This window comes from Trichechus manatus, unplaced genomic scaffold (assembly GCF_000243295.1).
Source record: "Trichechus manatus latirostris isolate Lorelei unplaced genomic scaffold, TriManLat1.0 scaffold00133, whole genome shotgun sequence".
NCBI classification, from domain to species: domain Eukaryota; kingdom Metazoa; phylum Chordata; class Mammalia; order Sirenia; family Trichechidae; genus Trichechus; species Trichechus manatus.
Window position 1 is genome coordinate 3,920,509 of NW_004444069.1, and position 15,732 is coordinate 3,936,240.

Consider the following 15,732-nt stretch of genomic DNA (forward strand, 5'->3'; position numbering starts at 1 on the left):
AAAAAAAAAAATGATAGCACTAAACTCATACCTATCAATAATTACGCTGAATGTAAATGGACTAAACGCACCAATAAAGAGACAGAGAGTGGCAGAATCGATTAAAAAAACACGATCCGTCTATATGCTGCCTACAAGAGACATACCTTAGACCTAAAGACACAAACAAACTAAAACTCAAAGAATGGAAAAAATATATCAAGCAAACAGCACTCAAAAAAGAGCTGAAGTTGCAATATTAATCTGACAAAATAGACCTTAAAGTAAAATTCACCACAAAGGATACGGAAGGACATTATATAATGATTGAAGGGTCAATACACCAGGAGGACATAACTATAATAAATATTTACGCACCCAACGTCAGGGCTCCAAAATGCATAAAACAAACTCTAACAGCACTGAAAAGAGAGATAGACAGCTCCACAACAGTAGTAGGACACTTCAACACTTTCGGTGAAAGAACATCCGGAAAGCAGCTCAACAAAACACCGAGGATCTATATGGTACAGTCAGGCCAACTTGATCTCATAGACATATACTGAACACTCCACCCAACAGCAGCCAACTATACTTTCTTTTCCAATGCACATGGAACATTCTCCAGAAGAGACCACATATTAGGCCATAAAGTAAGCCTTAACAAAATCCAAAGCATCGAAATACTACAAAGCATCGTTTCTGACCATAAAGCCATAAAAGTAGAAGTCAGCAACAGAAAAAACAAGGAAAAAAATCAAACACGTGGAAACTGAACAACACCTTGCTCAAAAACTACTGGGTTATAGAAGAAATTAAGGAAGGAGTAAAGAAATTCATAGAATCAAACAGGAATGAAAACACATCCTGCCAGAACCTTTGGGACACAGTAAAAGCAGTGCTCAGAGGTGAGTTTATAGCAATAAATGCACACATCCAAAAAGAAGAAAGGGCGATAATCAAAACATTAACCATACAACTGGAACAAGTAGAAAGAGAGCAGCGAAAGAAGCCCTCAGGCACCAGAAGAAAGGAAAAAAATAAGAATTTGAGCAGAATTAAATGAAATAGAGATTAGAAAAAGAATTGAAAGTTAACAAAAGCAAAAGCTAGTTCTTTGAAGAGATCAACAAAATTGATGAACTATTTCCAAACTGAGAAAAGAAAAATAGTTGAGGAAGCAAATAACCTGTATAAGAAAATATACATGAAAAAATATGCCATCTCTAAAAATTTCTACGTTTATAATTCAGCAGAAGAGCCCTGGTGGCACAATGGCTTAGCACTCACCTGCTAACTGAAAGGCTGGCCAGTGGAGCCCACCCAGCAGTGTCATGGAAGAAAAACCTGGCAATCTGCTCCCATAAAGATTACATTCTAGAAAACTGCTCTGTCACATGGGGTTGCTATGAGTCAAGATCAACTTGACAACACCTAAAAATAACACAATTCAGTGACATTGATTACATTCTTCCATCTGTACAACCATTATCACCAGCCTTTTTCAAATCATTCAATTGCCGTTAACCTAAGCTCAATGCCCCTTAAGCAAAAAGTCTCCCTTTCCCCCTCCTTCCCATTCCTGGTAATCACTAGTAATCTTTTGGCTTCTAAGTATTTGCTTATTTCATATAAGTGAGTTGTTAGGTGCCGTCTAGTTAATTCCGACTCACAGTGACCCTATGTACAACGGAACGAAACTCTACGGCATCCTGGGCCATCCTCACAATTGTTATGTTTGATTCCATTGTTGGAGTCACTGTGTCAGTCCATGTAACTGAGGGTCTTCCTCTTTTTTGCTGACCCTCAACTTTACTAAGCATGAGGTCCTTCTCCAGAGACTGGTCCATCCTGATAACAAGTCTTGCAATTCTTGCTTCTAAGGAGCATTCTGGCTATACTTCTTCCAAGACAGATTTGTTCTGACAGTCCATGGTATATTCAGTATTCCTTGCCCACATCAATTCTTTGGTCTTCCTTATTCATTGTTCAGCTTCTGCATGCATATGAGGCAGTTGAAAATACCATGGCTTGGGGCAGGTGCTCCTTAGTCCTCAAAGTGACATCTTTGCTTTTTAATACTTTAAAGAGGTCTTCTGCAGCAGATTTGCCTAGTGCAATATGTCAGCTGATTTCTCGACTGCTGCTTCCATGGACACTGATTGTGGATCCAAGTAAAACAAAATCCTTGACAACTTCGATCTTTTCTCCATCTATCATCATGTTGCTTATTGGTCCAGTTGTGAGGCTTTTTGTTTTCTTTATGTTGAGGTGTCATCCATACTGAAGGCTGTAGTCTTTGATCTTCATCAGTAAGTGCTTCAAGTCCTGTTCGCGTTCAGCAAGCATAGTTGTGTCATCTGCGTATCACAGGTTATTAATGAGTCCAGATGTCACGTTCTTTATATTGTCTAGCTTCTCAGATTATTTGCTCAGCATACAGATTGAGTATGGTGGAAGGATACAACTGTGATGCACACCTTTCCTGATTTTAAACCATGCATTATCCCTTTGTTCAGTTCCAGTGACTGCCTCTTGGTCTATATGAAGGTTTCTCATGAACACAATTAAGTGTTCTGGGATTCCCATTTTTTCCAATGTTCTCCATAATTTATTATGATCCACACAGTTGAATGCCTTTGCATAGTCAATAAAAAACAGGTAAACATCTTTCTAGTATTCTCTGCATTCAGCCAAGATCAATCTCACATCAGCAGTGGTATCCGTTGTTTCGGTTTTTCCAGTCCTCTTTTGAATCTGGCTTGAATTTCTGGAAGTTCCCTGTCGATGTACTGCTGCAACTGTTTTTGAACTGTCTTCAAAATTTTACTTGTTTGTAATATTAATAATATTGTTTGATAATTTATGCATTCTGTTGGATCACCTTTCTTTGGAATGGGCACAAATACAGATCTTTTCCAGTCGTTTGACCAGGTAGCTGTCTTCCAAGTTTTTTTGCATAGACAAGTGAGCTCTTCCAGCATTGCATCCATTTGTTAAAACATCTCAACTGGTATTCTGTCAATTACTGGAACCTTGTTTTTTGCCAATGCCTTCAGTGTATTTTGGACTTCTTCCTGTAATACCACAACATTATATAAGTGAGATCATATTGTATTTGTCCTTTTGTGACTGACTGATTTCACCCAATATGATGTTTTCAAGGTTCATCCATGTTGTGGCACGCATCAGGACTTCATTTCTCTTTATGGCTGAGTAGTATTCCGTTGTATGTATGTACCACATTCATATGTTGATGGAAATTTCAGCTTTTTCTACCTTTTGGCTTTTGTGAACAGTGCTGCAAGGAATACTGGTGTACAGATTTTTGTGTTCTTGCCTTCACTACTTCTGAGTATATATCTAGGATTGGGATTGCTGGATCACGTGGTAGTTCTATCTTCAACTTTTTGAGCAACTGCCAAACTATTTTCCACAACGGCCGTACCATTTTACATTCCCACCAGCAATGGATGAGGGTTCCAGTTCTTCCACAACCTCACCTTTCTTGATCATTGTCATTCAAATGGCGATGAGGCGGTATCTCATTGTGGTTTTGATTTGCCTCTCTCTTATGGCTAATGAGGAGCCCTGGTCGAGCAGTGGTTAAGAGCTCAGCAGCTAACTCTAAAGGTCAGCAGTTTGAATCCACGAACCTCTCCTCATAACCACTCCTCATATGGGGCATTCTACTCTGCCCTGTTGGGTCGCTGTAAGTCGGCATTGACTTGACAGCAATGGGATTTTGGGTTTAATGGCTATTGAAGTTTCCTGTTGTTGTTGGGTGCCATCGAGTTGATTCCAACTCATAGCGACCCTGTGTAACAGAGTAGAACAGCAGAACTGCCCCATAGGGTTTCCTAGGCTGTAATCATATGGGAGCAGATTGCCAGGTTTTTTCTCCCTCAGAGCAGCTGGTGGGTTTGAACCGCTGACCTTTTGGTTAGTAGCCAGGCACTTAACCATTGTACCACCAGGGCTAACCTAAAGGTTGGTGGTTCGATCCCACCCAGCAGTATCGCAGAGGAAAAGGTCTGGCAATATGCTGCTATTAAATACAGCCAAGAAAACCGTGTGGCGCAGTTCCACTCTGTAACACCTGACGTTGCCATTGAATCAACTGAATGAATGGCAACTAACAACAACAATGGCTTATGATGTTGAGCATCTTTTCAGGTGCTTGTTGGCCATTTGAGTATCCTCTTTAGTGAAATATCTGTTCAAGTCCTCTGCTTATTGAGTTATTGTTTTGTTGTTAAAGTATAGAAATTTTATTTATATTCTGGATATTAGTCTCTTATTCAGTATATGGTACCTGAAAATTTTCTCTCAATCTCTAGGTTGTCTTTTCATTTTTGTTGATAAAGTTCTTTGCAGAACAAAAGTATTTAATCTCGTGAGGACTTATTTATCTATTTTATCTTTTCCTGCTCACGTTTTTGTTGTCATATTTGATAATCCATCATTAAAAACTAGATACCACAGCCTCGCCCCTACATTTTCTTCTAAGAATTTTATGCTTTTAGTTTTCACATAGGTCCTTGATCCATTTTGAACTGTTTTTTATGTATGGTATGAGGCATGGATCCTGAATCATTTTTCTGCATGTGGAAATCCAATGTTCCCAGCACCATTTCTTGAAGAGACTCTTCCTTTCCCATTGAGTATATGTGACACTTTTCTTGAAAATTAGTTAACATAGATGTATGGATTTACTTTGGGACTTTCAATTCTATTCCATTGGCCTATATGTCTATTATTTTACTAATACCCGGCTGTTTTAATTACTGTAGCTTTGTAGTATGTTTTGAAATCAAGACGTGTGAGTCTTCTTACTTTACCCTTCTTCAACATTGCTTTAGCTATTTGGGGTCCCTTGCCCTTCCATATAAAATTGAGGACTACCTTTTCCATTTCTGCAAAGAAGGCTGTTGGAATTTTGATGAGGATTGCATTGAATTTATAGATTTCTTTGGGTAGTATTGACATCTTAACTATATTAAGCTGTTCAATCCATGAATATAGAATGGCTTTCCATTTATTTAGTTCTTTTTAAATTTCTTATGGTAATGTTTTAGTTTTCTGTGTATAAGTCTTTCACCTTCCTGGTTAAATTTATTCCTAGGTACTTTATTCTTTCAGATGCTATCGTAAATAGCAATGCTTCCTTAATTTTCTTTTCTGCTTGCTCATTGCGGCTGTGTGTTAACTTTGTACCCTGCCACCCTGCTGAATTCATTTATTCTAACAGCTTTCTGGATTCTTTGGTGTTTTCTGTGTATAGGATGATGTCATCTGAGAAAAGGGATAGTTTTACTTCTTTTTTCCCAGTTTAGGTACCTTTTATTTATTTCTTTTTTCCTCTAGGCTAATTGCTGTGGCTTGGACTTCCAGAACAATGTTGAATAGCAGTGATGAGAGTAGGCGTCCCTGTCTTGTTCCTGATCTTGCCGAGAACACTCTCAGTCTCTCTCAGTCTTTCTCCATTGAGTGTGTTGTTAGCTGTGGGTTTTTCATAAATGTCCTTTATTATATTGAGGCATTTCCCTTCTGTTCCTATCCTGTTGAGTGTTTTTATCATGAAAGGGTGCTGAATTTTATCAAATGCCTTTTCAACATCAATTGAGATGATTAAGTGGTTCTTTTCTTTGTTAATGTGGTATATTACATTGTTGAACCACCCTTGCATTCTTGGGATAAATCCCACTTGATCATGGTGTATACTTCTTTTAATATGCTTTTGGATTTGGTTTGCTGGTATTTTTTTTTTAGTATTTTTGTGTCTGTATTCATCAGGATATTGGTCTGTAGTTTTCTTGTGGTGTCTTTGTCTGGCTTTGGTATCAGGTTAATGCTTGTCTCATAGAATGAGTAAGGTAATGTTCCCTCTTCTGTTTTTTTGAAAAGTTTAAGTAGGATGGGAGTATTAATGCAGTTATTGATGGGACTGCACTAGATCACTTTGTTGGTGGCCTTTAAAAAAGGTGTCGATTTCAGACCGTGACTGTGGTTGTGACTTGATAAATCATAAACAAAAAAAACCAAATCCATTGCTGTCAAGTCGATTCTACTCATAGTGACCCTATAGGAGGACAGAGTGGAATGGCCCCATAGGGTTTCCAAGGATTTGAACTACTGACCTTTGGTTAGCAGTCGAGCTCTAACCTCTGCACCATATACACTTTCAGATTTTTGTATTGGTCTGATAACAACTAGTGGAGTATGTTTAAAACTCTTGCTTTAACAACATAATTACTTGATAAGGTATTCTAATCTAATGTTTTCTCTTTATTCCTTTTTACTGCCCCCTATCATTTTGACTTTTTTCATTACTCATAATGTTTTGCTAGATGAATAGTGACAAGTGTGTTAACTCAGATTTTTGGGTTATCTTTATCTTTGCTTGTTTTCAGCGAAGAAGCCCTGGTTACGCAATGGTTAAGTCCTTGGCTGCTACAGCAGTTCTAACCCACCAGCAGCTCCACGGGGGGAAAGACCTAGTGATCTGCTCCCATAAAGATTACAGTCTAGGAAACCCTATGGGACAGTTCTAGTCTGTCACATGAGGTCACTATGAGTCGGAATTAACTCTACAGCACACAGCAACAACAGTCTTCAGTGGTATATTAGCTAACATGTATGGAGCTGTTGCTATGTGCCATGCCCTGTTCTTAGCTCTTCATAGGTATTAACTCATTTAATGCTGACAACAACCCTTATGAAGTGGACAGTGCAGTACTGACAGACAGGGTGTGGATTGGCGGGAAATGATCAGACACACACAGCTATGGTAAGATTCGATTACATTTCCAGTTTAATTAGGCAAGGATGAGAAATTTTACTGGAACTGAGCAAGTCCCTCAGGACAGGAGCAGATGCACGCGTACCTTTTAGTGTACCTTTTCGTGATACTTTGGGTTCCTGATGGGGGCATGTAACTGCCAGTGACATAGCCAGGCAAGGTAGGGCTTTTTTTTTTCCCCTCCCCAATATGGAAAGTTATTGTTTGTTTTTTTGCCTAAGCCACCATTTTTTTTATACTCTGGTTTTATGACCGTTGTAAAAATTTGTACTACAATCTGTATGTTTTCCTTTAAGAGAGTATTTACTGATAATGGTTTCCCTTGGTACTTAAACCAGTCTCAATATCTGTAAGGCCACATCTTTATTCCAGGGAGAGAAAGTAGATTCAGAACCCAGATGTCCTTAAGCTGTCTATTGTCTCTCTGTCTTTTGCTCTCCAGAAAGCCCATATCCCCACAGTTTACACCTAAGAATGAGTTGGGTCTAGGGACCACAATCACAAATGTCTTTCACCAGGTTCCACTGGGCTCCCCTCCCTCAGGGTCACAGTCCTTCATTACCTCATGTTCAGTGTCTTGAAACCTGTTGTTTCATATGTTTTGTCTGTTTTTTGAGTTGTTTGAGGCAGGAAGGCATATCTGGTCCCTGTTATTCCATCTTGGCCAGAAGCAGAAGTCCGCTGTCTGCTGTACTGATACAGAGCAGTGGGGTCCCCTTCTAGAAGTGGAGTGGGGGCAGAACCCCCCCAAACCACCTGGATACTACACAAGGGGAGATAGATAGAATGGATGTCAGGGAGACCCACCACAATGTCCACCATACAGTCTTTTTTACTTGGCGGAATGCGTATACATATTTAAGTAGTAAATTAAATGGGAAAAAATAGTGAATTATATTCTGATAAATCTAGTTGATAATATTTTTCATTAAAAACATTAACGAAACATTTATTGTAGCAGTGCTTACAGTACTGAAAGGCACTGTAAAAGTCCATCTACATCTGCTTACCTTAATAAATTGTGGTATATACATAAAATGGAATCATTTACAGTGTAAAAAAAGTATGAGACAATTGTCTGTGTACTGATCAAGTTCTCCAAGGGATATTGTTAAATGAAAAATACAAGGTGCAGACTAGTGTGTATATAGTATACCTTTGGGATGAAAGCAGGGGATAAGAACCTATGTTCATGCTTGTTTATGTATGCATAGAGAAACTGGAAGGTATATGAGAAGATAAAAATAATGGATTTCTGTAGGGGGAGTAAATGAGAACTAGGCAGATGATAGACGGGGATGGAGAGAATTTATTAAAACGTATTTAATACTTGTGGATTTTTTAACCGTGTGAACAAATTACCTACTAGAAATTAAACTCAAAGATGAAGCAAAGAAAAATTTTGAAGAGTTTAGGGGAATAGAAAAATGTCTATAATCAAATCAAGATTTAATTAAATATACGTGCACTGATTATTACAACAGGAAGTATAGAGAAAGGCAGAAACATAAAATGAATGTAGATGTTAGCCTGATGACGTTTTTTATATTCCAGTTGCCATCATAATGTTTGTTAAATTAATTGAAAGACAGTTAAGCCAGTAAAAATAAATAAATATAAGAATTTGGTAGGAATTAAAATTAAAGCCGTCTTCTTCCACCTCAGCAGAATTGACTGCAGCAGAGGAAGCCACTCTGGCATTTGAGCCCTGGACCCTGAACCCACAGACAACTTTTCTGACCTCAGAAGAATTTAAACACGTGGGGCTCACAAAGGCTGTCTTATCAGCCCACACGCAAAAGGAAGAGCAGGATTATGTTGATAAATTCCGTGAAAAGATCCTGTCCTCACCCTGCAGCTCCTATCTGCAGCAAGAAAGCAGAAGCAAAGTGAAATACTCATACGTTCAAGGTGGCTACGTCTTTTAAACGTTCCATTTATTTGCATAGCTGTCACTTTTACAAATCTCATAAGTACTGAGAAATAAGCAGTGAAGAATGGGAGTTTTACTTGTAAGAAACTGTTTGAGAGATACTGAAATAAGTGTACTTAATAGCAACAGCTTTTATCCAGGATCTTGGTCATTGTTGTAGAGCTACTTTATGCCACCCCTGTAGCAGACATAGTTACTCTTGGCAAAATGTTTATTGCTTTGTGATCTATTTATGTTGTTGTTAGGTGCTGTCGAGTTGGTTCAAACTCATAGCTACCCTATGTACAGCAGAAGGAAACACTGCTCGGCCCTGCGCCATCCTCCCAGTTGTTGCTATGTTTGAGCCCATTGTTGCAGCCACTGTGTCAGTCCATCTCGTTGAGGATCTTCCTCTTTTTCACTGACCCTCTACTTTACCAAGCATCATGTCCTTCTCCAGGGATTGGTCCCTGTGGATAACATGTCCAAAGTATGTGAGACAAAGTTGCTATTGCATCGACTCTGACTCATGGCAGCCTCATATGTGTGAGAATAGAATTGTGCTCCATAGGATTTTCAATGGCTGATTTTTTTGGAATTGGATCACTAGGCCTTTCTTCCAGGGCACCTCTGGGTGGACTTGAACCAGTTAGCACCTGAGTGTGTTAACTGTTTTGTACCCAGGGACTTAATGTATTTATAGTCACCTCTTTTCTTCCTTTTGGGGTTTAGTTTTCCATAATACGCCTGCATCTTTATCCTTTCAGGAGATTCTACTTCCAAGCAGACCAGATCAGCTGGGTGCAAGAAGGGGAAGCACAAACGGAAGAAGCTACCCGTGCCCTCGGACAGCAACCGCTCTGCTGACCACGTCTGCCCTCACTTCAGAGACGGAGTGCAGGACACACAGCCCTGGTGCCCTCCCAGGGCCTCTGCACCACATGCCCCTGTCCTCTCGTTCCCGTCCACATTGGTGATGCCCAGCCAGGCCCCTTCCCTCATGCCAGCGTGTCCCCTCCCAGCCCTGGCCTCTCTAGGGGGAGCATGTTCGGCTTCTGGAACTGCACTGCCGTGTCTGCCCAGGCCTCTTCCACCCGGCAGCCTGACGTCTGTCCCAGCCTTACCTGCTCCTTATTTGGACACATTTTTGACCGTTTTTCTACATGCGCCCCCTGCCTGTCCCCTGTTACCACCATCATTCTCTCCTTATCCGTTCCTGGGAGCAGAAGCCTCTCCTGAAACACCACCCTCCACATCACCAGTGACTCCAGGCCTAGAACCGCCATCTTCAGTCACCAACCAAAGGAGGGTGGAGGAAAGATGGGAGACACACGGTGAAGAGCACCCATTTATTTCTTCTCGGAGCAGCTCGCCGCTGCAGTTAGACTTACTTCAGGAGGAAATGCCCAGATCTTCTGAGTCTCCAGATCAGATGAAAAGGGACGTTTGTTCAGAAGCTGAGTGTGTAAGAGATGCTGACTTCCAGTGCGTAAGTGAGAGAGCAAACATGGGTCCTTTGGTTACAGCTGAGGCTCGGCCGTTGGGTGGAACGCTGTGCCTCAGTGGGTAATCCACACTGTGACTATCTGATTGGGGCCATAAGCTTTGTTTTAGATGAACATGGGAAGCATCTACCTGACTGCATTTTAAAAGCAGGAATGAAAGAATCTGTTACGTCTTGGTTTCTTAGATACTGTCTTAGTCTCCTAGTGCTGCTGTAACAGAAAAACCATAAGTGGCTTTAAAGAACAGAAATTTATTTTCTCATAGTTCAGGAGGCTACAACTCCGAATTCAGGGCACCTGCTAGAGGGGAGGGCTCTCTCTCTTGACTCTGGGAAAATCCTTGTCTCTTTCAGCTCCTGCGGCCCCAGTGTTCCTCAGTTCCTTGGCAGTCTTCACATGCACCTATCTTCCCTCATTTTTGCTTCTCTTTTGTCTAATCTGCTCTCTTTATAACTCAGAAGTGATTAGCTTTAGGACACACCCTACACTGATATGACCTCATTAGCATAACAAAGAAAACCCTCTTCCCAAATGGAATCACATCCTTAGGTGTAAGGGTTAGAATTCTAACACATACTTCAATCCATAACAGATACTTCGTGAGATTTTCCCAAAAATATTGTCTTTCAAGTTTTCTATGTGAACTGGACTTTTTTTTTCCTTTAACATTTGATATCCGGGTAGTAACATGTTTATTACCTGTAATGTGTATTTACTTATTTACAACTGGGGTTATGGTCTGGAAAGATGGGAAGAAGCTATGTTGATTAGACAGGAATTTAGAGATTTTACTTTCTTTAGTCATAGTTGTAAGACCCACTGAGGCTCCGTGTTCTGCCCTGGTGGGTGAGCATCTATTGTAATAACAGGCGTGTACAGAAGAGGCAAGATCCACTCTCAGCATTACTTATCAAAAAAGCAGGCTGTTTATAGTTTCACAGTTACATGTGTCATTGCCAAAAATGAAAAACTTTTGGTCAGTTTCCTTTAACTTTTCATCCCTTTACCTAAAAAGACATACTCAGATTTATTTACCAGGTTAAACTTTGGAATATGAAGTTCTTATATTTAGTTATAGTATCCAAGAGGAGCGGGAATATTTGCACAGAGCTCTTCTTCAGTCTTTCCCTTGAGGTATAATACCCCCCTTTAACAGATGTTCAAAATCTGATGATCCAAATCAAGAAAACATGCTCTGTTTTGAAAGCCTGGTGTTAGTACAGTTTTTAAAAATCTAATGCAACACAGTGATTGGAGTGAGAAAGCCTGGGCTGTGGACGAAGACGTTGGATTCAGATACCAGCTCTGCCACTTGTTACGGGGGCCAGCTTAGACGAGTTATTCAACCTTTCTTTGCCTTTGTTTCCGTATTTCAAAAATGAGAAGATTAACGCTTCATGGCTTATTAAATGAGGTTAAACGAAGGAATATTTATATTGTACCTCTCCCCCCTGCAATATAAACTCCAGGATCGCTAGAACTTCGTTTTGTTCACTCTTGTATCACTGGTGTTTGGAACGACACTTAGAATGTAGAAAATATTCAGTATATATTTGGTTAATGAGTTACCCAAAAAAAAAAAAAAAGCCCACACCTGTATGGTGCCTGGCATGTGTGCTGCTGTTGTTGTTAGGTGCCGCTGAGTTGGCTCTGAATCATACTGACCCTGTGTACAACAGAATGAAACACTGCCTGGTCCTGCACCATCCTTACAATCATTGTTACGCTTGAGCCCATCGTTGCAGCCACTGTGTCAGTCTGTCTCATTGAGGAACTTTCTCTTTTTTGCAGACCCTCTACTTTACCAAGCATAATGTCTTTTCCAGGGACTAGTCCATCCTGATAACACGTCCAAAGTACCTAAGATGATGTCTTGCCATTCTTGCTTCTAAGGAATATTCTGGCTGTTCTTTTTCCAAGACAAATTTGTTGGTTCTTCTGGCAGTCCATGGTATATTCAGTACTCTTTGCCAACACCATAATTCAAAGGCATTAATTCTTCTTCAGTCTTCCTTATTCATTGTCCATACCATGGCTTGGGTCAGGTGCACCTTAGTCCTTAAAGTGACATCTTCGCTTTTTAACACTTTAAAGAGGTCTTTTGCGGCAGATTTGCCCAATGCAGTGCGTCAGTAGATTTCTTGACTGCTGCTTCCACGGGTGTTGATTGTGGATCCAAGTAAAATGAAATTTTGACAGCTTCTGTCTTTTCTCATCATAATCATGTTGCTTATTGGTCCAGTTGTGAGGATGTTTGTTTTCTTTATGTTGAAGTGTAATCCACACTTAGGCTTCCAGACTAAGACAAACTAGGAAGAAGGACCTGGTGGTGTACTTCTGAAAAAATTAGCCAGTGGAAACCTTATTAATAGCAGTGAAACATTGTCTGATATGGTGCCAGGAGATGACATGTGTAGGTGCTCAAAAAACAGTAGTGCCTTTGCTGTTACATACAAAGGAAGCTTGATAACATTCCTGGGGACAGGCTGAAAATTTTTTACTTCTCAGTTGTATGTGTAAATTTTATTCTGTTTAATGTGAACTTTTAGATCTTCGAGGTTATTTTTGTAATACAATGCTTGAGATGTTAAGATTAAACTGTCTTCTTTTATGTCCTTACTTTGTAGCAACATGTTCTAGGCAACAGTGGGAATAAGAACATCTGTTCCACAGCCGGAGAACTGTCCACTGTGTTACTTTACAAGGATTCTCTCTCTCAAACCTGTTCTGCAACATCAGGTAGTGGATTGGTATAGCTAATTCTTCAAATTCTGTTGCCTGGGGATCACTATAAAATGGACTTGGGCTATCTGGTTTGGCACTGGTGTGGAAGTAAAGGATTTTTTTTTCTTTTTTTGTAATCTCTCTTAGAGTATAATTTACATACGATACAATTCACCCATTTTAGGTGTACAAAACGAGTTCTGACACATGTATACATTAGCATAACCACCGCCACAATCATGATATGGAACTTTTCTGTCACCCTGAAAAGTTTCTTTGTGACCCTTGTAGTCAGTCCCCTGCCCTGGAAGACACTGATTTGCTTTCTGTCACTTTATTTTTGCTTTTCCTATAATTTCATACAAATTGAATCATACAGTATGCGGTCTTCTGGGTCTGAATTCTTTCAGTTAGCTTAGTTGTTATTGTGATTCATTCTTATTGCTGTGTGTATTAGTAGTTTGTTCCTTTTTATTGCTGAGTATTAGATTTAATGGATATCCACTCACCACTTGGAGGATATAGGGTTGTTTCCAGTTTGAGCCTATTACCAATAATGCTGCTGTGCATACTTGAGTAGGAGTCTTTTTGTGAACATATGTTTACATTTCTCTTGGGTAAATAACTAATAACAAAATAGCTAAGTCATATGTTAAATGTATGTTTAACTTTATAAGAAATTGCCAAACTGATTTTCAAAGTGACTGTACCATTTTTCCATTCCTATTAGCAACATAGGAGAGGACCAGTTTGCAGCATATCCCAGCCGATATGGGTATCGTCCCTCATTTAAATTTTAGCCATGCCAGTGTAGTGATACCTCATTGTGGTTTTAATTTGCATTTGCCTATTCACTAATGATGTTGATTATCTTTTCATGTGCTTATTTGCCATCCATATATCTTCTTTGGTGGAGTTCAAATTTCTTGCCCATTTAAAAAAAAATTGTTTTCTTTTTGAGTAGTTAAGAGTTCTCTATATGTTCTGGATACAGTTCTTTATCTGGATACACGTCCTTTATCAAATACTGGTTTTGCAAAAAGTAGTTGGCCTTTTTATTTTATTAATAGTGCCTTTTGAAGAGCAAAAGTTTTAAATTTTGAGAGGTGGGGCCAAGATGGTGGAGTAGTCAGATGCTTCCAGTGGACCATCTTATAACAAAGACCTGAAAAAAACAAGTGAATTGATTATATATGACAGTCTAGGAGCCTGGAACATCTAAGGCAAAGATGAGGAACTGGACTGAGTGGCAGGGGAGGGAGAGACGGTTCAGAAGCAGCAAGGAGTTGCCAGACCTGACTCGGCGAGAGCCTGAGCCTTTCAGGCCTGATCAGCTCATGGGGGAGCGGTGAGGCACGCAGGCAGCGGTGCTCAGGAGGCGCATTTTCTGCACCGGGAGAGACCCAGCACCAGAGAGTCTACTTGGCCACCTAGAACCAGTGAGAAGCAGCCCTCGATTGGCAAAAGATAAGTACTTGCATACAGCCTACTGCGCAGATCAAAAACACCCCCCTTAGAGAGAAATCTCTCTCCCGTTTACCTTCCAGCTCCCTGCTCTGCACTGGGACCCTGACTGTCTTCAGCAACTGCTGAGTCCCCTGGGCCAGAAGTAGGATCCGTCACATGCCTGGAGCCATTCTCCCTGCCTTAGAGAGTGAACAAATTAACAAATGGGAAAAAATAAACTGCCGGCTCCCCTAAGCCAGGAAACCAGGGTAGACACAGCTCCTTTGCCTAGGCACAGGCATAAGGGATCCACGGACTTTGAGTGCCTTTCACCCTGCAAAGACTTGTGTGAGCCCATTTCAACAGTGTAGGCCCTCATTAGCAGAGTACAACAGGGTATATACCTGAAGTCTAACTTGCACTGTTTCAGCTGTGAAGTGGCAGGTTCTTGACATTTGACACTGCTGCTCTGCCCATTAAGCAGGGTCTTCACCTACCCACATCAGTGGCCTGAGGACTGGCAGCTCCACCCACACCACCTAGCCACCTGCGATAGGAGCCTAAGAATAAGAGGTGCCCCCCAGTCCTTAGAGCCAACAGCATTGGGTGCTTATAGTCTGGATGCAAAACCCACCCATTTACAAGCTCTAGGAAACAGGGACACGCCTTCCTCCTAGACACTCAGGGACAGCCATCAGCCCCCTGCCTTGCTCAGAGTGTGTCTCCCTGCTGCAGCTAGGTGCCTGTGCCTACACCAATCAACCATGCCTGTCCAGGACTGTAGGTGAGAGCCTGCACCACACACTTGGTGGCTATCTACCTGGGCACCTGAGCTGAATCCATACAGAAGGAGTGGGCGGACTCCTGAGCTAACATACCTAGTAACACATCTAACCACCTGGCGACAGGACGTTAGAGCTTCAAAGGTGCCAATAATCAAACTAGCTCATAGAAGCAGACTATTTGGGCATATCAAAACAAAACAAGAAGCTAGGACACAGTAAGCAAACATAAAATAAATAAAGATAGTAACTCATTGATGGCTCAGAGACAACAGTCAATATCAAATCACATAAAGAGGCAATCCATGATGGCTTCAGTAAGCTCTCAAAATAATCTAGAAATTTCCAGAGGAGGAAACTTTCTTGGAATTACTGGAGGGAGAATGCAAAAGATTAATATACAGAATGCTTCAATAACGTAGGAAGGAAATTAAGCAAAACACAGAACACAGAATAGAGGAAAGTAAAAAGATTAGAGGAGAGCATAATGAAAAATTTAACAGGCTGCAAGAATCCATAGAGAGACAGCAATCAGAAATCCAGAAGATTAACAATAAAATTTCAGAATTAGACAACTCAGTA

At 40.6% G+C, this 15,732-nt stretch overlaps 1 protein-coding gene across 1 annotated transcript in view; it reads left to right on the plus strand.

The window, feature by feature from the left end:
• The window catches only part of PER3 (period circadian regulator 3), a 72,436-nt gene that overhangs the window by 45,339 nt on the left and 11,365 nt on the right, over positions 1-15,732 (plus strand). Inside the window, exons 16-18 of the mRNA XM_023739377.1 lie at positions 8,447-8,692; positions 9,461-10,182; positions 12,826-12,937. Coding sequence (XP_023595145.1) covers positions 8,447-8,692; positions 9,461-10,182; positions 12,826-12,937 — 1,080 coding nt within the window. The remainder of the gene's footprint in view (positions 1-8,446; positions 8,693-9,460; positions 10,183-12,825; positions 12,938-15,732) is intronic.